At 42.4% G+C, this 22,828-nt stretch overlaps 1 protein-coding gene across 2 annotated transcripts; it reads right to left on the bottom strand.

Annotated features, from left to right (window-relative positions):
- Window positions 1-784: 784 nt before the first annotated feature.
- LOC124666650 (pumilio homolog 2-like) lies at window positions 785-9,946 on the bottom strand. 2 transcript variants are annotated; one of them, XM_047203985.1, is made up of 11 exons: window positions 9,633-9,946; window positions 8,923-9,545; window positions 7,456-8,029; window positions 6,486-7,383; window positions 5,274-5,415; window positions 5,036-5,143; window positions 4,718-4,930; window positions 4,499-4,609; window positions 2,815-3,009; window positions 1,337-1,511; window positions 785-1,215 (listed from the first exon to the last, which is right to left on the bottom strand). In XM_047203985.1, the coding sequence occupies exons 2-11, from the start codon at window positions 9,532-9,534 to the stop codon at window positions 1,178-1,180; spliced, it is 3,066 nt and encodes a 1,021-aa protein (XP_047059941.1). In that variant the 5' UTR covers window positions 9,535-9,545; window positions 9,633-9,946; the 3' UTR covers window positions 785-1,177. The 2 variants fall into 2 exon arrangements, with proteins under 2 accessions (XP_047059941.1, XP_047059940.1); XM_047203984.1 differs by having other exon boundaries at window positions 6,486-8,029.
- Between the last annotated feature and the right edge of the window lie 12,882 nt (window positions 9,947-22,828).

Consider the following 22,828-nt stretch of genomic DNA (forward strand, 5'->3'; position numbering starts at 1 on the left):
CTGCAAAACAACTTAGCATTTCCTCATCTGTTTTGCGTTGTATTTATGTCATGTTTCTACTTTTCATATTCTAATGTTTCAGCCATGTAAATCAAACAAGATCTCAGCACTCAGCAGCAATTGGACCGAGAAACGTGTACACCAGAGTGGTCACACGAAAAACGCCGATGCTTCACGTGAGAACGGTAGCCCACGGTCGTTGGATGTGTGCAGCACGTCACGGACTCGTGGCAGGAACGCGCAACACGTGAATCCCCGATTACCACATGTGAGCAGTTCCAAGCCAATAACTTCTTTTGCCCCATCCCAGATTAACAGCATTCCATTTGTTGATGACGCAGTGCTCCATAACATTCAAATATCATGAAATAAAGTCAATTATGTTGTTCCAAAGGCTAAATAACTTTGGTCACAGCGACATAAAGGGGATGTTGAGCCGAAACTCAAATATGAATGTGGCTACAAGTAGCCCTTTATTTTCAAAGGTTTAGCAATTATATTTTGAAGTTCAAAAAATTCTGAAAAAAATAATGTATGCAACAAACTGTGAAATCTGAGTACAAACTACTTGCTTTCTAGTCTACACAAAATCTGACGAATTATATACCCTAGAACATAAAGAAATCCGTATTAAGGTTTTATGCCTCTGTAGTATACATCATTGGCTACCTCTATGATTTTTTTTCAAATTTTTTTGAAACTTTAAAATATGATTTTTGAATATTTGATAATAAAGGGCTGCCCAAATGTTGAGACAACAAGAGCAGTAGACATCAAAGGGAGAAACAGAGAAAACTAACTGGATAAGCTGGAACCATTACATCAGTTGTGACAGCATTCTTACGAACATGGGACAGCAATAAAACTTTATCCTAAATAAACAGCCGGTAGATTTCTCAGGATCGCAGATTTGTACAGTCTCGCAAAATAGCCTTTCCTCCTTTTTGTACACCTAAATAACTTGTACAGGATGCCTATCTTCTCTGCAGCGGCATCAGGTAAACAAACTCTGAGCCAAACCCTTGCACTACTAATATGCTCAAACTACAAAATGTACAAAGTTCTGAGTACAACATGTTTATTTATTTTTTCAACTTGGCTTGCAGCAGCCCAAAGCAAGCAGCAGAAGGTAGATCTGGGCAGCCATGGTTAGCTGTACAAGGTCATTTCTATGCCACTACGAAGGATACTGTGACTGAAGTCCAATCCTCCTCTCTGGATGTGGAGTATACATAAAACACGTTAGAAAAGGTCCAGAAGAAGGGAGATTAATCGGTAGAAATGCCACCAACTTAATTATTCAGATACAGGACAGAAGATGAACATTGAAGCTTACCACCAGCAGCAACAAGTTTTTCTACTCGAGCAACGATGTGCTTCCCATATGTATATTTCTTCAGCGCATTTAGGTGAACTTTTATTCGTGAAAGAATCAACTCTCTCTGCTGATCATCACAAGTCTCTAGTACTTTCTGTACAACATAGTTACCAAACTGATCCTTCATCATGGCCTGCACAGATTCAAGGTAGAGAGGTCAGATAGTTGAACGGCTCTTCTTGATAAGACAATTTAGAGAATAAGCTATAAATTTGGCACAGCTAAAAATGTGCATTCACAATAAATAAACTGTGATACACAATGAATAGATAAAACTGTGTCATAGTCGTATACTCGTATTCGTTATATCACAACTTTTTCTTTATGCAGCCAATAATAAAAACATTTTCTCATGAAACTTGCAGATTTATAGTGTATTCTCGCATATACATGTAAGATGTTTTGGAAATTTTGAAGCTTTGAAGCTTTTAAAATGCAATTATCATCCATTTGGCCACTAAAGCATTTCTAACCACAGTTTTCAAGGTACTGAGTACCAAATGTTACACTTTATGAATTATGAAACGAATGTATTTTGTGTAGTATACTAAGTAAAAACTGGCATGTTCCTCTAAATGTAGCTGTTAGATTAACTAACCATTACTTATTAAGTAAAGTAAAGAAGCTAGAGAGATGTTCACAAACCACTCTTTAATAGAAAAAAATACTCCCTCCGTCCACATAAGGATGTCAGAGATTTGTCAAAAATTCTGCTGTATTTATACACTAAATACACTAAAGAGTGTCTAGATACATCTAAATTTAGACAAACTTGCGACAGCCTTTTATGGACAGAGGTAGTAGAAGACAAGTTCTCGCATGTAGCAAACACAGAAATATATCAAACCTACAGCATATATGTCAAAATGAATGTATGATATTATGTGTAACTGGGAAAATCTGTCATACCGTTCAGCACAAAGAAAATATCAAGGGAAGTCCATAAATCTTCTCGCAAAGGTAAACCGTAGTTCAAGATCAACCGCTACAAATGTGTATATATCCTAAACTCACAAGTATGTCTACAACGTAAATAATGTGTTTCCTTTCTAACCGATCTAAAAGCCTGTTGCAAGCACAGTAGCACACCTCTAACCAGTCGTAAATTACAATGTTCTATCTAAATAGTGTTTTTATTTCAAATTTTTCATTGTACTCTAATATATTATGGCTTTCTTGAAAAAGATTGATTTTCATAGTGACCACTCAGATAAAATCTTGAAAACTGCTGGCCCCAATAAATTCAGCCCATGAGATTTTCTAGCCACATTTTAATATGTAGATACATCTGTATCTAGAAAAAGCTGCAAACAGAGGGAGTATATGCTAAAATACATTAACTTCAAATGTGGAATGATTTCCCCTATCGCTCCTATTTAAAAAGTGTAAACTACATAAAATTGTATGAAATCGAACAAAGAGATCATAAGGAAAACCTGGAGAGGTTCATTTTCATCAGTAGTTCCAAGCATTTCGTTTATGATAACCTCCCGCTCTGAAGGGCCTCCGAATGTTAAACACTTCTCAATAACATTTGAGGCAAATTTCTGTTGGCTCATTTGAATGATCTGTCCAGCTAATTTTTCAATAATGAAAGATCGCTCATCAGGCTTCCCGTGCTGCATAACATGCTGCACAAGAATAATAGATATCAGCTCTGTTAACATAATTGCAAAGGAAATACAAAATATACTCCTTTGTACCATGAAAGATGTCTTAGATTTGTCTAAACTTGGATGTATGTGTCTAAATTTGGATGCATGTAAGACATGTTTCATGGGACGGAGTGAGAGCTTTGATCCGGCCATGTAGAGCACTTATAGATCAGATAAATTCTACATTAGCTATTTCCCGTTTAAAGCATTTCGGTACTAATACTAATATAGTTGTAGAAAAGGCCCTTGGTAATTAAAGTCGCAAATGGACAGCACCATTTTGCCTCGACTTCAAGCAGTTGTAGTACAGGAGTTGCAACAGGAAGTTGATGTTGAAAAGACACCATGATTAATGAATTACTCCGTACTTGGTAGAATTTTCCATATTAATTCATTCCTTCAGTCTGTAATCAAGTAACATTATATTCTTTACTTGCAACATCAACAGAAACAATTGCGAGTTTTATTCTTCCCAAATTAGCGTGATATCATCATATTTCAGTTCAACAGGATGGATTAGTGCAGATGTGTGTTTTGCCATCATCGCATGACATCCTGAATAACAGCACTTCACTAGTCGTCAAAAGTTATTAGGTATGAATAACACAAAAAGTCCACTTAAATAATCATTCAGAACATTACAGTAACATGATCAGGCACAAATGTGAACTCAGAGACATGGTCCAGCACAAGCAGTTGTATCACATGTATGGTTATACATGCCTCACTTGATCAAGATCTTCACGAGAAAAGGTGATACACAAGCACTCATCATTATGTAACCAATCAAAATTGTCAGCACATGCATGGGCTAAGCTGTCCAATTTTGTTACAGACAAAAATTACTTTATTACAGCCAATAAATTACTTTCTCCGTTACATATTAGTTGTCACAGATTCGGATGTAGCCATACACAAAATGTGATTAGATGCATCCAAATCAGTGACAACTAATATGGAACGGAGGGAGTACTTTCTTGGACAGCATACACCATGTACTTTTTATTTTACAAGTCAATTTGGGCAAGATTAGATGGATTATTCTTTAATGGCATACCTCAACTGCCTTTAAATTTCATTATCTTCAATTCCAAGTACAGATGCAAGTGGGCCGATCTTAGGGTACCATCTACCCTCTTTAGTTCAACAAATCAATTGACTTCTCTGATGACATCACACTTTGGAGAAGTTAGTTCATTTTTTGCACTAAAGAGGGCAAAGGGTACCCTAATAGTGACCCACTTGCATCTCTAATTCCAAGAGAGTCAATGGTTGAGTTTCCACATTCTGGCATCAAATCATACTATATAGGATTATATGTATGTTTCAGATCCGAACTACGGTCAATTATCGTAGAAGTGATATATAGATAGATCTCAATTCATACAAGGTCAATGTAGCTGTAACAAAACTGCTGAAAAACATTATATCAGAATGCCACATCAATCCATAAGATGTAACAAACCTGGACAACATAATTTCCATATTGGTCTTGTGCTAACATGCATACAGATTGCAATATTTCATCCATTACAATTTGCTGTGTTTTTGGATCAGTGCAATGCTCCAGCACTCTCTGAGTAAAGAAATAAATCATGAGTTTAACTAAGATGGAACTGGGCTAATTTTCTAAAGATAAAATTAGGAGTAGAAGAATTGATTAGTTCAGAATTAAAAGATCAACCTGTATGACTCTGCAGCCATAGGGGTGAGTGGACAGTGGAACAACTTGACCGTAGAATGTCGAGATAATAAACTGAACCGAATCTTCTGGTATACATTCAATACATTTCTGGATAACATGGTTTCCATTTTGATCACGCACGCATCTCATGATATGACCATCAAGCTCAGTAACCATTTTTGTCTTCTGGTCTAGGTCAACCACCTCTATTGCCTTCAGTGATGTGCATACACATATAAGACTTAGTCAGCAATCCTAAGATCTTTTTGAAATAAAAGAACTTATGGAACTTGGGAAAAAATATGTACTATGTATTACCTTTTGGATAACTCGACAGCCATACATCTGAAGGCTGAGAGCTAGTACATGTCCGAACAGTTGATCAGCCAACTCCCTGCGTTGTGAGGAGCTCCCATGCTCAAAAAACTGAATTAAAAAATAGAAGTAAGTCATGGCATTGTTACCAAAATAAAATTTAGAAGATGCTAGAAATTGAACAAATAATTTAGTGTCCCCAATCTCAAGTGAGCAGCACCAGGGTCTCACTAATGAATACCTTCTGCACTACATAGTTCCCAAAGACATCAGTCATCAATGAGAGAGCATGAGGCATGATCTCCTCAAAAACCATGTTCTTTTCCTCAACTGTCGCAGTTTCCAGTTTCTGCTGTATGAAACGACTTCCATATTGGTCAGCACTGCACAATTGAAGCAAACATCACATGAGAATTTAGAATGTGTCACTAACTAAACTATTAGTAAGAGAAGTACCATCATTACTGCGAAGGATTGGGGCACAAACAAGATGTTAGATGAATTATGAACTCGCATGACGAGTTCAGTGCATTACAATTGAATACAATATTGTGGAAACACAAGAGCTCTCAAACACAAAAGGTGCAGTAGTGCTCTTCACGTTCAGTCTTTTTCCTTAACACATCAACTACTGCAGAGAATAAGGTGGCAGACTGCTTTGAAAGATCGTACTATATAGGGACTATCCATTTATAAGCCCCTCTACAGAATGTCACTAGAGCTGAGCTCCTTCAATTTGTCATCCACGATTTCAAGCTCTACTTGTTGTGCTAGTGTAGATGTTTACTATCTTTCTAATATTTGAGTGCTCAGATGACAATAAAGAAAGATGACACCAGGCTAGCATATATTCCCCCAACCCATGATTCTTTTCACCGAGACCAGCAGCTACTTCCTCAAATCATCTCATGAGGATAGTGAAGCCCGGTCCATGCCATACCACCGAGCGACTCCCTCTACCTCGTGCATTTTGGACAGAAGGATCCACACCATATGTGCAAGTACCGTAGATGCATCTCCAGCCAGTAATCAAGTCTAGGCGCAACACCCTGAAATGAGGCTCCTGCTTGCTATAGCGGTGCTCGGTGTGACAGAGGTGGAGCTACGTCATGGGAAGCAAGTGTGAGCACAAAGAACCACTTGTGGCCACTCTCCATGGTCAAGGGTGATGAGAAGAGGTTAGAAGAGAAAATTAAGAACAATAGGATGAGAGGCAAAACCATGTTGCCATGTGGGCAGGGTCTGAGATTATAGAGTGAAGAAACACTCAGCTTTCTTTAAGAGGGCAAGATATAAACTGGTAAAAGGAACCAAGTGGTAAAATCATGACATAGGATGGAGGGGTTATTTTGTAAAGTGATGCTTTATAGATGGCCATATTATGGATCATACCTATTAGTTATCGATTAAAGCAAACATCGGTATTGCAAATGTATGAAATGACCAAGTATACCTGAACTCAACCACATTCCCAGCAATCTCAGCAAGGTCAAAACTTCTGGCCTTATTGCTTTTGAATTCATCCAAAAGAGAAGAAGGAAAGTTGTCATTCATGTAGCCACTAGGATCAGCGTTCCAACCACTCAAGCTTCTCATGTTAGTAGGAAACCTCGGGTTCCGCTCACCAAGCCTAAATGGACTACCAGGACCTGATGGGGAAGCAACAGGACTTCCCAAAGGGCTTCCAGGGTACGTCATGCCCATGCCAAAAGCCGAATTGCCATAATAACCCTGATTTGAGACTGCTGATTTACCTAGAACTGGCATTCCATATTGCTTCTGCTGAAGTAAAGCTTCAACATAGGCTTTCTGAACTGGTGTTAGATCAGCATATGAACTAGCCATGAAACCTCTTTCCAAGGAAGGATCACTGAAGCTGGCTGCTCCCTGCGCTGTATATTGAGCTGCCTTCAAGTACTGTGCATAAAACGGATCAGAGAGAGGCGACTGAAGACCACTGACAGTTTGATTATTGGATCTACCAATGTTATGCAGATCTGATAGACTTAAGGTAGGTGGCGATAGAATATTGTTACCAAAGTTTCTTGAATCTGGCCCAAGTGAGCCTATAGCAGATGCAGCAGCAGCACTTTCAAACACAGGAGACATGCTACCTGAACCCATATAATTCATCATCGCAGAGTTGAAACCCGGATTGAGTGGATATCCACCAAGCCCATAGTTCAAAAATGCTGGATTCATTCCATCAAGATTCTGATGTTGAGCAGGAGAACCACCTGGAGTTGCATTAGAAGATGGTGGTGACTTCTGATATGAGCGAGCAGAAAGAGTAGAAGACCTCTGCATCTCCCCATGTCCATCAAATTGTGTGTCAGTGGGATTTCTTAAGTCTGCTAGATTAGTGGCATTAGTATTAACATCAGCAAATGAAGAATTTGATGGTTGTGAAATTGATGGTATACCCAAATATTCAGCCCCCGCTTCCAACATAACAGAATGTTGCCTATTGTTGACTTGAGCAACTTGCGGGGCAAGAGAAAAATTACGGTGATCGCTTATCTCTCTCTGAAACGTTGGTTGGCTAATGTTGTTATTGTCATTCAGAGTACCACCTTTAGATAAGTTCATGCTAGATAGTGCAGTTAAGATATCATCAGGCTCAAGCGCTTTTGAGGAAACTGTGTTGAACGATGATGACGAGCCATTCAGTCTCTTGTCATTAGAACCAACCCTAACACCAACAGGTGGAAGGCCAGGGCTAGGAACCCTAGGGACATAATGAGGATCTGGTGTAGCATTCCTTGAAGCCGATGAACCCAGAACAGAAGCAAAAGTTTGAGATGCAGATGCATTAATATTGGAAAAGCCACTGACACTTTGCGCATTTCCAACAGAGTGACGTGCATCCAAAGTGTCATTATGCATAGAGTATTGGTTCTCCGAATAATTAAGTGGCTCCTGGTTGTCAAGAAATGAACTGCGACTGGTTGCACGAGAGGGGTGCTCTGAAGTAGGTGTTCTGTGACCAAGGTTATCCTGAAATTACGCAAAGTACACTAAATCATTTATCCATGGAAACATAGAACGGCACAAGAAATCAGTAAATTAAGGTTCTAAAATATGAAGAAAAAATGTAACTGATGTAAGGATAAATTAAACTGCTGGAGTATCAGCTACCAAGAGGAAATAAGATCTTGCTTACAGCAGAAAATGAAAATGGAACACAGTTGTCTTGAAGTTGCAACTCTTAAGACTTATTCAGCGCACGCTTTCTTCGAAGAAAATGCTTTTTTTCTACCACAATTTTGGGGGAAAGGTGACGGTATTAGAAACTGTGTCAGATCAAAGCCCACTCCTTAAATGCGCAAGTTGTTAAAGTTCAAGCAAAGCATAACCAACCAAATGGCCATTCATCCTCACTAGTGATGCAAAAAGGAATTTTGTCGACACCAGGTAGGGAACTTCTTGACAGTTGATTCACGGAGAAACTCCATTAGTTACAAGTTGCATATATCTTGAGGATACCGTTCTATCGAGTACATAAACTAAATTTCGCATGATTGTGCAAACCACAAATCCACACCACTTTCTGTTATGGGATCTGTACCACCTAGCTTGTCCATCCAACATGCCCTCACAGGTGCCCAAACTTGGGCAGGGAAGGAACACAAACTCCTCGCCAGACAATGAACTTATCACCCCTTTATCAAGACAATCCAGCTTCTAACTGGATACAGTGCTGGGAATGGCTAGGGCCTGTCTACTGGAACAAAGGGAGGGAATCTAAATCCCAAAATTATAGGATATACAGTAAGCAGACAACATAGACCAAAGACCAGTAAGCTTCATACCACTAACCTAGTAGATAAACCTCAACTATGAATCTATGACAACAAATAGCAACCTTAGCAGAACCAACCGTGACTAACCTGAAGCATGTCAGCAAAGCTGCGTTGCCGTCCTAATGATATGCCAATGAGCCCATCACCTCCTCTATCCACCCACTCTCCAGCACCGCCGGCAGCCTTCCTCGCATCGCCATCCCGATCAAAACCAGGATTCTGCGGGAACAGCGACATCCCCGGTGCAGCCTCCTCCTGCACCGTCTTCCTCCGGTCCCCAATCCCACCGACCACCCCTGCCTTGAGCCGCTGTGTTGACCGCCAGTCCTCCTTCGTTAGGACCGGCGGCGGCAGCCTGGGGTTAAGATTGGCGTGCGAGTAGTAGTACGACAGGTAGGCAGGGTCAGCCCGGAGCTCCTCCTCCGACAGGAGTCCACCATGCCCGTTCAACTCCTCGGCATCAGGAACGGCGGCGGCGGCGGCCCGGGTCGCCTCGCCGCCGCCGAGGCGAAGGCCGCTGATGGCGTTCAGCGAACCCTCTATGGTCGGCGGCGCCGACCCGCTCCGGAACATGCTGAGCCCCCGCTCCGGAACGCTGGCCTCCTCGCCTCGCCGACGCGCTCCGCCGCCGCCGCCGCCGCCGCGGAGCAGCGCCTCAAACTCGTCGTCCTCTCCCACGCCGCCCATCTCCTCGTGCATCGCCACCAACCCTGGAAAGACAACCCACCAAATCACGCAAAATAAGCAACATAACAGAAATGGAAAGCTCGTACTACAAAAGACGCACCGCCGATTACCCAGAGGACGCAGCTCTCTCTGCGGGACACCAGAGCACGCACCAGAGTAAGCACGGCTCAGTGTTCGCAAAACCTGCAGCCCCCGGGCCAAAGCACCGCCGAATCGCGCGTCGCGAGCCCGATCGGGACAGTGGCGGCCATTTTCAGCTCGGGCGCTTTTGGGGATTCGGGAGATCGGGCCAGAAAGGCGCTGTTGCGGGGTGACCAGGCTCAGATTGGGCTCCGATCGGCCGGCGATTTCGCCATTTTGGGAAGCTTCACGACGAGAAGGGGATGGGGGGAGAGAGCGCACAGTAAAGCAGCAGCAGCAGCACAGTCAGGAACGGAGCCCGAGGAAGGAGACGGCGGAGTGATAAGCACGAGCTCTGCCGGCAAGCGCAGCCGTCCGATGGGGCAATCGGCGGACGAGATCGTCCGCGCTCGCAGAACCCTCTAGGGTTTTATGACTTTTATTATTGCGGCCTCTGGCGCAGGAATTACTCCTCTCTGGTCCGCGGGCCCGGCGTCTGGTCTGGTATGGACTCACTTGTAATTTATCTGGAACTTTAAGATCCAAACTATGCTTTTTCGTAGTGTTAATTTTTTCGTAGGTGGAATAGTCCTTAATTTTCTTAATAATTGGGATTAGGGTCGGGGGCGGGGCCCACGTTGTTAAATATAGCAGGATGTGGGTCTTGACGCGTGCGGCCCACGTGGCAGTGTCAGCCCCTGGATTCGCTCGTGCAACAGCATGGACGAGGCGGATTGGAGCAGTTGCCGACGGTGACCCGAGTAGATAAACTTTTTTGGAGAACAAATCATGGCGACGTGCTTCCACTTCTGGGAGCTAATTCCGGATAAGTCCTTGATGAGACCACGTGATTTTCCAACGAGGGGCAGGCATCATCTGCTGTTTCATTTTTGTTTTCCTAGGGATGTTGTTTCATCTTTGTTGACAGGATGTACTTAGATTAGATCAGGATTAGTAGGGCCGCAGGAGTATGTACTCATTGTAGGGTTTTAGAATATTTTGCCATGGTGATGTCACCATCAACTAGCGGGCATGCTTTATTCAGTAATGCAGCTAATTAACAAATGCTCATAATCGTTGATGACTGACATCAGGGTGCTTTTTGTGTCACGTCGGTGATAAACTAATTAATTTTGCGCCTGGCACCCCTTTATCACCCTTTCTCATTGCGTTGAATTGCAAATTTATCTTTTAGAGGAGTCGAATTGAGAACCTAATTTACAAAAGGAACATCAATTCACGATAATTAGCATACCGCAATATGAGCATTCCAAAGTACTCATGCTTTTAAAAATGGATCAGCATGCTTTTTCTGAAATTGCAAAGAGAGTAGGCGTGTCAAGGCGATCTTCCACTCAAGTTTTCATTTATGAAGGGCACGACAACGAATGTACTACCTCATATCAAAGTAGATGAATTCCTAATTTTTGTGTTTACTACGTCAAGGGGTATATATAGATGTATATGACTTGGAGGCTAAGATGTCTAAAGACTTAGGATACAAGAAGGTTGTAGTCTATTTCTAACGATACATGTAGTGTAACATTCCTCCTCAATAGCAGCGGGAGTGAAGCTGACGATTGTGAATGAATTTTAAGCATTTCAAAATACTCCTTTTTTCAAAAAAAAATAGCATATCTTTTCCAAAATTTGGAAAGATAACATGCTTGTCAGGGTGATCTTCCACTCTAGTTTTCATTTATGATGGGCACATTGTAGCATTCTTCACCCTACGTGGCCACTAAGATTTTGTTTGAGCATCCCACCATGTTCTCCAAATAAAGGCCGGCAAAAGCACCATATAGAGCATTTCAGGAGCGCCCTGCAAAGTTGTCGCGGTTTGGAGGTCAGCTCCCCCCACCGGCATCCCTCAAATTGACCCTCTAAAGATCAAGCCTCAAAAAAATAGGAAAACCAAATCATAGTTTAAATTACGCCACGAAGGCGCACATATTCAAATCAAAGGTCTCAAATCAAATTCATTGGCCACGCGCTGGCTACCAAAACATCAACAAGTCTGGCACATCATATTACAAACCGGGTAGAGGGAATCAAATGGAGGAGGCCGGTGGTTCGTCGATGACAACTGGTGTTGGCTCCTCATGCGTTGGAGGTAGAACTTTTGTCGATGGTGGTTGCTGCATCGATGGTGTGGCCTACTCTGCCGTAGATGTTGCCATAATCTACTTCAAGATACGAGCACGGGCCAATGGGCCATCTTGTACCACGCCTTGGTATCATCATCTATGGTGGAAGTGTCGGCCTTCAAGGTCTTAGGATGCTCCTTCATCTTGGTCATTGTGGCTTGCGGCGACTCGTTCATGGGAAGGATGAGGGGGGCTTGGGCAGTGACTTTGGCGGCTTCAACCTTAGCCTCCTCGAGATTGATCTTTTGTGTGACCTTGTTTAATGGAAAAGACATCATTTTGGAATGTAGTATGATGGCCAAGTGAACCCAATCTAGCACATGCCCGCCATTTGCATACAATCCAATGTGAAAGACATCATTTTTGAGCTAAATAATACCTCATCAGCGGTGTGCTGAGAGCAAGGCATATCCTCGAAAACCGGCTAGCCATTCGAGTCTTCATCGCCATATCAGCCATCGTTGCCAAACAAATTGTGACCAGTGTTGTTGCTGCCTGCGTCGGAGTCTTCGCCAAAGAAGACTGGTGCCCTACGCATCGCCGACTATGTCGAGGCGAATGAGTGGTTCAGGTCGAGGCCTAGTCCGGGGCGACGCACGAGTTTTCATTTATGAAGGGCACAACAATGGATGTACTACCTCCTATCAAAGTACATGAATTCCTAATTTATGTATGTACTACCTTAAGGGTTATATATAGACGTATATGATTTGGAGACTAAGAGCATCTCCGGTCGCGTCCCCAAACAGCGTCGGATCAAGCGTTTGGGCGACACCTCCGCTTCGTGCCGCGTTCGGGCGCATCGCTGCCAGCCGCGGCTCCCAAACGCGCCCCCCAAACATTAAAATAACTCATTTTTTGCATTTTCATTTCAATATAGAGAATGGATTTGTAGGTACAATCGAGATTTTCAAAGTAGTTCAACATACTGAAACAAATTAAACATTAAAATTGCGAAAAAATATGTTCAAACTAATTTTTAAACTACTTTTTTATGGCCCCGCCTCGTCGTCCTCACAGAGGCGCTTCCTGCTCGTCACCTTTTCCAAAGAGGTAGTGGCGTTCGACGCATCCAAGGAGCTTGTGTCCCCCTCCGACGAGTACTCCTTGTTGTATTCGTCGTTGTCGGTGCTCGCCTCCTCAGCCGCCTTCGCCCGGGCCCTTGCCTCCTTCTTTGCCGCCGCCTCCTCAGCCGTCTCCAGCCGTCTCCACCTGGAAATCTCCATCCTCTTCCTCTTCTTCCTCCTCCTTATGGCCGTCGTCGGCGACGGCCTCCCCCTCCTCCTCCTGGCCGTCGTCGGCCTCCCACTCCTCCTCATGGCCGTCCGTCGGTGAGGAACTAGAGCTGCTAGGCATGGCAGTTCTTTCCCACTGATACGTTGCAAACGTATCTATAATTTTTCATGCTCCATGCTTGTTTTACACCAATTACCATATGTTTTGTTTACACTTCGTGACATTATTATGCATTTTCTGGACCTAACCTATTAACAAGATGCCACAGTGCCAGTTTCTGTTTCTAATGTTTTTGTATTTCAAAAAAGTTGTATAGGAAATATTCTCGAAATTGGACAAAATAAAAACCGAAGTCCCTATTTTACTGTCACGAAGACGGAGTCCAAAGGGGAGACGGAGAAGAGCCAAGAGGTGGCCACACCACCCCTAGGCGCGGCCCACCCCCTGGCCGCGCCTAGGTATGGTGTGGGCCCCTCGGGCGCCCACCGACCTCGCCCTTTCGCCTATAAATTCACATCCTCGAGAAAAACCTAAAAACCCGAGCCTCCATCCACAAAAAGTTCCGAAGCCGCCGCCATCGTCGACCCTAGTTCGGGAGGTTTCTAAAGCTCTTCCCGGCACCTCGCAAGAGAGGGAGATCATCATCGGAGGCCACTTCATCACCATGCCCATCTCCGAAGTGATGCGTGAGTAGTTCATCTCTGAACTACGAGTCCATAGCAGTAGCTAGATGGTTGTCTTCTCCTCCATATACTTCATGTTTAGATCTTGTGAGATGTTGATACGTCGCAAACGTATCTATAATTTCTTATGTTCCATGCTACTTTTATTACAATACTTGAGTGATTTATACACACTTTACAGCGTTATTTTACATTTTCCGGCACTAACCTATTAACAAGATGCCGAAGTGCCGATTCTTGTTTTTCTGCTGTTTTTGGTTTCAGAAATCCTAGTAAGGAAATATTCTCGGAATTGGACGAAATCAACGCCCAGGGTCCTATTTTTGCACGAAGCTTCCAGAAGTCCGAAGAGGAGACGAAGTGGGGCCACGAGGCGGCCAGACACCAGGGCGGCGCGGCCTGGGCCTGGGCCGCGCGGCCCTGTGGTGTCGCCACCTCGTGACGCCCTTTGACCTACCCTTCCGCCTACTTAAAGCCTCCGTCGCGAAACCCCTGTACCGAGAGCCACGATACGGAAAACATTACTGAGAGGCCGCCGCCGCGAATCCCATCTCGGGGGATTCAGGAGATCGCCTCCGGCACCCTGCCGGAGAGGGGAATCATCACCGGAGGGGCTCTAAATCATCATGCCCGCCTCCGGATTGATGCGTGAGTAGTTCATCCTTGGACTATGGGTCCATAGCGAGTAGCTAGATGGTTGTCTTCTCCGCTTGTGCTTTCATTGTTATAGATCTTGTGAGCTGCCTAACATGATCAAGATCATCTATTTGTAATGCTACATGTTGTGTTTGGTGAGATCCGATGAATAGAGAATACTATGTTAAGTTGATTATCAATCTATCATATATGTGTTGTTTATGTTCTTGTATGCTCTTCGTTGCTAGTAGAGGCTCTGGCCAAGTTGATACTTGTAACTCCAAGAGGGAGTAATTATGCTCGATAGTGGGTTCATGCCTCCATTGAATCTGGGATCGTGACAGTAGGTTCTAAGGTTGTGGATGTGCTTTGTTGCTACTAGGGATAAAACATTGATGCTTTGTCTAAGGATATTTGTGTTGATTACATTACGCACCATACTTAATGCAATTATCTCGTTGTTCGCAACTTAATACCGGAAGGGGTTCGGATGATAACTTCGAAGGTGGATTATTTAGGCATAGATGCATGCTTGGATAGCGGTCTATGTACTTTGTCGTAATGCCCTGATTAAATCACATAGTAATCATCGTTGATATGTATTGAATCTTTATTTGTCAATTGCTCACCTGTAATTTGTTCACCCAGCATGCTAGTTATCTTATTGGAGAGACATGATACGTCTCCAACGTATCGATAATTTCTTATGTTCCATGCTACTTTATTGATGATACCTACATGTTTTATGCACACTTTATATCATTTTGATGCATTTTCTGGAACTAACCTATTAACAAGATGCCGAAGTGCCAGTTCCTGTTTTCTGCTGTTTTTGGTTTCGAAATCCTAGTAACGAAATATTCTCGGAATTGGACGAAATCAACGCCCGGGTTCCTATTTTGCCCGGAAGCATCCGGAACACCCGAGAGCCGCCGGAGGGGGCCCTGTGGGCCCTGGATGACATGGTGGCGCGGCCGGGCTGGGCCCGCGCCACCCTATGGTGTGGTCGCCCCTTTGACCCTCCTGCGCCGCCTCTTCGCCTATTTAAAGCCCCTGCATCGAAAACCCTTACGGAGAAGGCCACGATACGAGAAAAGTTCCAGAGCCGCCGCCATCGCGAAGCCAAGATCTGGGGGACAGGAGTCTCTGTTCCGGCACCCTGCCGGAGCGGGGAAGTGCCCCGGAAGGCTTCTCCATCGACACCGCTGCCATCTCCACCGCCATCTTCATCACCGCTGCTGCTCCCATGAGGAGGGAGTAGTTCTCCATCGAGGCTCGGGGCTGTACCGGTAGCTATGTGGTTAATCTCTCTACTATGTACTTCAATACAATGATCTCATGAGCTGCTTTACATGATTGAGATTCATATGAGTTTTGTATCACTACTATCTATGTGCTACTCTAGCAAAGTTATTAAAGTAGTTCTATTCCTCCTGCACGTGTGTAAAGGTGACAGTGTGTGCACCGTGTTAGTACTTTGTTTATGCTATGATCATGATCTCTTGTAGATTGCGAAGTTAACTATTGCTATGATAATATTGATGTGATCTATTCCTCCTACATATGCATGAAGGTGACGGTGTGCATGCTATGCTAGTACTTGGTTTAGTCTTTTGATCTATCTTACACTAAAGGTTACTAGAATATGAGCATTATTGTGGAGCTTGTTAACTCCGGCATTGAGGGTTCGTGTAATCCTACGCAATGTGTTCATCATCCAACAAAAGTGTAGAGTATGCATTTATCTATTCCGTTATGTGATCAATGTTGAGAGTGTCCACTAGTGAAAGTGTAATCCCTAGGCCTTGTTCCTAAATATCGCTATCGTCTGCTTGTTTCTTGTTTCTATCGTGTTACTACTCGCTGCAATACTACCACCATCAACTACACGCCAGCAAGCTATTTTACGGCACAGTTGCTACTGCTCATATATATTCATACCACCTGTATTTCACTATCTCTTCGCCGAACTAGTGCACCTATTTGGTGTGTTGGGGACACAAGAGACTTCTTGCTTTGTGGTTGCGGGGTTGCATGAGAGGGATATCTTTGACCTCTTCCTCCCTGAGTTCGATAAACCTTGGGTGATCCACTTAAGGGAAACTTGCTGCTGTTCTACAAACCTCTACTCTTGGAGGCCCAACACTGTCTACAGGAAAGGAGGGGGAACGTAGACATCAAGCTAATTTCTGGCGCCGTTGCGGGGAGGAAAGGTAAAAGGTACTCACACTCCGGATCTCGGCTACTAAGCTATTTTCCCGGCGCCATTGTAAGTACTCGAAGCTATTTCCTTTAGACTCTGCAATTGCGACATTTGGTTTCTTGTTTACACTAGTTAGGCATAATGGAAAACAACAAAAATATGAGAGATCTTTATGAACTTTATCTTGAATTAGGACATGATGTGTTTGAAGAGAGAATTAAAAAACCCATGGAACTTTATATGCATGATAATGGGAATGTTATTAGTATGAATGTTTTGAACACCATTGTTGCTAATGCTATGGAAAATTCTAAGCTTGGGGAAGCCGGCTTTGATGAGCATGATATTTTTAGTCCCCCAAGCATTGAGGAGAAAATTTACTTTGATGATACTTTGCCTCCTATTTATGATGATTATAATGATAGTAGTCTTTTGTTACCACCTGTTATGGAGGATAAATTTGATTATGATTACAATATACCTCCTATATTTGATAGCTACTTTGTTGAATTTGCTCCCACTACAACTAATAAAATTGATTATGCTTATGTTGGGAGTAGTAATTATTTTATGCATGAGACTCATGATAAGAATGCTTTATGTGATAGTTATATTGTTGAGTTTGCTCATGATGCTACTGAAAGTTATTATGAGAGAGGAAAATATGGTTGTAGAAATTTTCATGTTACTAAAACACCTCTCTATGTGCTTGAAATTTTTGAAGCTACACTTGTTTTATCTTCCTATGCTTGTTACTTTGCTCTTCATGAACTTGTTTATTTACAAGATTCCTATGCATAGGAAGCATGTTAGACTTAAATGTGTTTTGAATTTGCCTCTTGAAGCTCTCTTTTGCTTCAAATACTATTTCTTGCGGGTGCATCACCAAAATTGCTGAGCCCATCTTAATGGCTATAAAGAAAGAACTTCTTGGGAGATAACCCATGTGTTTATTTTACTACAGCAATTTTTGTTTTGTTAAGTCTTGGAAGTTGTTTACTACTGTAGCAACCTCTCCTTATCATGTTTTTGTGCCAAGTAAAGTTTCTATGTCAAAGTTGATGTTATATTTGGGATCGCTGCGCAGAAACAGCATTGCTGTCTGTCACGAATCTGGGCACAGTTCTCTGTAGAAAATTCGAAACAATCTGCCAATTTACGAGCGTGATCCTCAGATATGTACGCAACTTTCATTAGTTTTGAGTTTTTCCATTTGAGCAAGTCTGGTGCCATCTTAAAATTCGTCTTTACGGACTGTTCTATTTTTGACAGATTCTGCCTTTTATTTCGCATTGCCGCTTTTGTTAAGTTGAATGAGTTTCTTTGTTCCATTAACTTTCAGAAGTTTTGTGCAATGTCCAGAAGTGTTAAGAATGATTGTGTCACCTCTGAACATGTGAATTTTTTATTATGCACTAACCCTCTAACGAGTTTGCTTGAAGTTTGGTGTGAAGGAAGTTTTCAAGGGTCAATAGAAGAGGGTGATATAATGTGATCGAGAAGAGTGAAAGGTCTAAGCTTGGGGATGCCCCGGTGGTTCATCCCTGCATATTTCAAGAAGACTCAAGCATCTAAGCTTGGGGATGCCCAATGCATCCCCTTCTTCATCGACAACTTATCAGGTTTCTTCTAGTGAAACTATATTTTTATTCCATCACATCCTATGTATTTTACTTGGAGCGTCTGTGTGCTTTTATTTTTGTTTTTGTTTTGTTATCTTAGTTCTCTGAATAAGTTCATCCTTGTGTGGGAGAGAGACACGCTCCGCTGGTTCGTATGAACACATGTGTTCTTAGCTCATAATATTCATGGCGAAGTTTCTTCTTCGTTAAATTGTTATATGGTTGGAATTGGAAAATGCTACATGTAGTAATTCTAAAATGTCTTGGGTAATGTGATACTTGGCAATTGTTGTGTTCATGTTTAAGCTCTTGCATCATATACTTTGCACCTATTAATGAAGAAATACATAGAGCTTGCTAAAATTTGGTTTGCATAATTGGTCTCTCTAAGGTCTAGATAATTTCTAGTATTGAGTTTGAACAACAAGGAAGACGGTGTAGAGTCTTATAATGTTTACAATATGTCTTTTATGTGAGTTTTGCTGCACCGGTTCATCCTTGTGTTTGTTTCAAATAACCTTGCTAGCCTAAACCTTGTATCGAGAGGAATTACTTCTCATGCATCCAAAATCCTTGAGCCAATATTCATGCCATTTGTGTCCACCATACCTACCTACTACATGGTATTTCTCCGCCATTCCAAAGTAAATTGCTTGAGTGCTACCTTTAAACCATTCAAAATTTATCACCTCTGATTTGTGTCAATGTTTTATAGCTCATGAGGAAGTATGTGGTGTTTATCTTTCAATCTTGTTGGGCAACTTTCACCAATGGACTAGTGGCTTCATCCGCTTATCCAATAATTTTGCGAAAGAGTTGGCAATGGGATTCCCAGTCCCAAATTAATTAACAAAAATAGACACTCCTCCATGGTATGTGATTGTTGGACGGCACCCGAAGGATTCGGTTAGCCATGGCTTGAGAAAGCAAAGGTGGGGAGGAGTGTCATCATAATAAAACTAAAATAAAAAGGCACTCCTTCATGGTATGAGATTGTTGGCGGGCACCCGAGGATTCGGTTAGCCATGGTTTGTGAAAGAAAGGTTGGAAGGAGTGCCACCCAAAAACAAAATAAAATGGGAGCCGCTCTTTGAAGGTTTGCCTGGCAAGGGGGTTAGAGTGCCCATTACCATTCGTTGACAACAACAAACACCTCTCAAAACTTTACTTTTATGCTCTCTATATGTTTTCAAAATCAAAGCTCTAGCACAAATATAGCAATCGATGCTTTCCTCTTTGAAGGACCATTCTTTTACCTTATTGTTGAGTCAGTTTACCTATTCTTTCTATCTTAGAAGCAAACACTTGTGTGAACTGTGCATTGATTCCTACATACTTGCATATTGCACTTGTTATATTACTTTATGTTGACAATATCCATGAGATATACATGTTATAAGTTGAAAGCAACCGCTGAAACTTAATCTTCCTATGTGTTGCTTCAACGCCTTTACTTTGATTTATTGCTTTATGAGTTAACTCTTATGCAAGACTTATTGATGCTTGTCTTGAAGTACTATTCATGAAAAGTCTTTGCTTTATGATTCAGTTGTTTACTCATGACATTACCTTTGTTTTGATCGATGCATTCATTACATATGTTTACAAATAGTATGATCAAGATTATGATGGCATGTCACTTCAGAAATTATCTTTGTTATCGTTTTACCTGCTCGGGACGAGCAGAACTAAGCTTGGGGATGCTGATACGTCTCCAACGTATCGATAATTTCTTATGTTCCATGCTACTTTATTGATGATACCTACATGTTTTATGCACACTTTATATCGTTTTGATGCATTTTCTGGAACTAACCTATTAACAAGATGCCGAAGTGCCAGTTCCTGTTTTCTGCTGTTTTTGGTTTCAGAAATCCTAGTAACGAAATATTCTCGGAATTGGACGAAATCAACGCCCAGGTTCCTATTTTGCCCGGAAGCATCCGGAACACCCGAGAGCCGCCGGAGGGGCCCTGTGGGCCCCAGATGACATGGTGGCGCGGCCAGGGCTGGGCCCGCGCCACCCTATGGTGTGGTCGCCCCTTTGACCCTCCTGCGCCGCCTCTTCGCCTATTTAAAGCCCCTGCATCGAAAACCCTTACAGAGAAGGCCACGATACGAGAAAAGTTCCAGAGCCGCCGCCATCGCGAAGCCAAGATCTGGGGGACAGGAGTCTCGTTCCGGCACCCTGCCGGAGCGGGGAAGTGCCCCGGAAGGCTTCTCCATCGACACCGCTGCCATCTCCACCGCCATCTTCATCACCGTTGCTGCTCCCATGAGGAGGGAGTAGTTCTCTATCGAGGCTCGGGGCTGTACCGGTAGCTATGTGGTTAATCTCTCTACTATGTACTTCAATACAATGATCTCATGAGCTGCTTTACATGATTGAGATTCATATGAGTTTTGTATCACTACTATCTATGTGCTACTCTAGCAAAGTTATTAAAGTAGTTCTATTCCTCCTGCACGTGTGTAAAGGTGACAAGTGTGTGCACCGTGTTAGTACTTGGTTTATGCTATGATCATGATCTCTTGTAGATTGCGAAGTTAACTATTGCTATGATAATATTGATGTGATCTATTCCTCCTACATATGCATGAAGGTGACGAGTGTGCATGCTATGCTAGTACTTGGTTTAGTCTTTTGATCTATCTTACACTAAAGGTTACTAGAATATGAGCATTATTGTGGAGCTTGTTAACTCCGGCATTGAGGGTTCGTGTAATCCTACGCAATGTGTTCATCATCCAACAAAAGTGTAGAGTATGCATTTATCTATTCTGTTATGTGATCAATGTTGAGAGTGTCCACTAGTGAAAGTGTAATCCCTAGGCCTTGTTCCTAAATATCGCTATCGCTGCTTGTTTCTTGTTTCTATCGTGTTACTACTGCTGCAATACTACCACCATCAACTACACGCCAGCAAGCTATTTTCACGGCACAGTTGCTACTTGCTCATATATATTCATACCACCTGTATTTCACTATCTCTTCGCCGAACTAGTGCACCTATTTGGTGTGTTGGGGACACAAGAGACTTCTTGCTTTGTGGTTGCGGGGTTGCATGAGAGGGATATCTTTGACCTCTTCCTCCCTGAGTTCGATAAACCTTGGGTGATCCACTTAAGGGAAACTTGCTGTTGTTCTACAAACCTCTACTCTTGGAGGCCCAACACTGTCTACAGGAAAGGAGGGGGAACGTAGACATCAAGACACCACTAGTGAACTGTGGATCCCGGTCCATTCTTTTACATCTGAATACATTCTACTGCTTTTACTGTTCTTTGCAAACAAACACCATCTTCCACTCGATACGCTTAATCCTTTGTTTTCAGCAAGCCGGTGAGATTGACAACCTCACCGTTACGTTGGGGCAAAGTACTTTGATTGTGTTGTGTAGGTTCCACGTTGGCGCCGGTTTCACCGGTGTTGCGCCGCACTACATTCCTCCACCAACAACCTTCACGTGCTTCTTGGCTCCTACTCGGTTCGATAACCTTGGTTTCTTTCCGAGGGAAAACTTGCTGCTCGTGCGCATCATACCTTCCTCTTGGGGTTCCCAACGGACGTGTACATCTACGCGCATCAAGCACTTTTACGGCGCCGTTGCCGGGGATCTGAAGAAAAGTTACACCACAAAAATATCTATCTCCCACGTCAACTGCACGCCAGCAGCACTTTTTCTGGCGCCGTTGCCGGGGAGATCAATACACACTGCAAGGGGAGTCTCCACTTTCAATCTCTTTACTTTGTTTTTGTCTTGCTTATTTTTATTTTACTACTTTGTTTGCTGCACTTAAACAAAACACAAAAAAATTAGTTGCTAGCTTTACTTTATTTACTGTCTTGTTCTCTATATCAAAAACACAAAAAAATTAGTTACTTGTCTTTACTTTATTTGCCTAGTTTACTTTTTGTTTATTTCATCATGCTTAATCCTAAGTTTACTTTGGAAAAGATACCGGTAGGACGAGGGTGTATCATTGGAAGAGATAATATAGAAGAATTTTTCACCCATGTTAGTATGGATGCAGATTTTGAAGATATACCATTATTAAAAACTGCTCCTACTTATGAAAGATGCTTCTGCTCGCTTGATACACATGTTAGAAACTAGATTTGTTAATCTCAATCCCATAATACAACATATGTTTCTTACACTTTCGGATATGGAGATGGGAGAAAAGAGAAATTTTGTTTTAAAAGTCCTTGTTAGAGAATTTGAGGATATAGTTAAAGAAGCTAGAAAAGTTTTTATTAAGCATAAGAGGCTTGGTTTCTTTCCTAATTTTAAACAAATACTTGAAAAGATGGATATGGATAGAATTAAGTATACTAATAATGTTAATGATGGTAGGGAAATTAAAGCGCCAATACCTAGTAAACTACTAGGGATGCATGAAGCTTTGGAAAATAACTATGCTTGGCTTGTTCTCGAAAATTTGTTTGATGAGAATAGTAAGCCTAGGAGCAATGAGAGAGGAGTTACTTATATAGACCGGATACAATGCATTGTTGAGAAAACTCCCAGCTCCCAAGGTAATAATGTTAATGCTCCATCTCTTGATGTTACTTGATTTGCACTTTACGCGCCTAGCTGAAAGGCGTTAAAGAAAAGCACTTCTTGGGAGATAACCCATGTGTTTATTTTACTACAG

This window comes from Lolium rigidum, chromosome 6 (assembly GCF_022539505.1).
Source record: "Lolium rigidum isolate FL_2022 chromosome 6, APGP_CSIRO_Lrig_0.1, whole genome shotgun sequence".
NCBI classification, from domain to species: Eukaryota; Viridiplantae; Streptophyta; class Magnoliopsida; order Poales; family Poaceae; genus Lolium; species Lolium rigidum.

Excerpts from the sequence above, each read along its gene's own strand:
- LOC124666650 (XM_047203984.1), bottom strand. The coding sequence starts at position 9,534 with ATGCACGAGGAGATGGGCGGCGTGGGAGAGGACGACGAGTTTGAGGCG. Across the intron at positions 5,416-6,485 it reads GGGAATGTGGTTGAGTTCAG|TGCTGACCAATATGGAAGTC; the intron begins GTATACTTGGTC and ends TCAATTGTGCAG. Across the intron at positions 1,216-1,336 it reads AAAACTTGTTGCTGCTGGTG|AGAGGAGGATTGGACTTCAG; the intron begins GTAAGCTTCAAT and ends CTCCACATCCAG.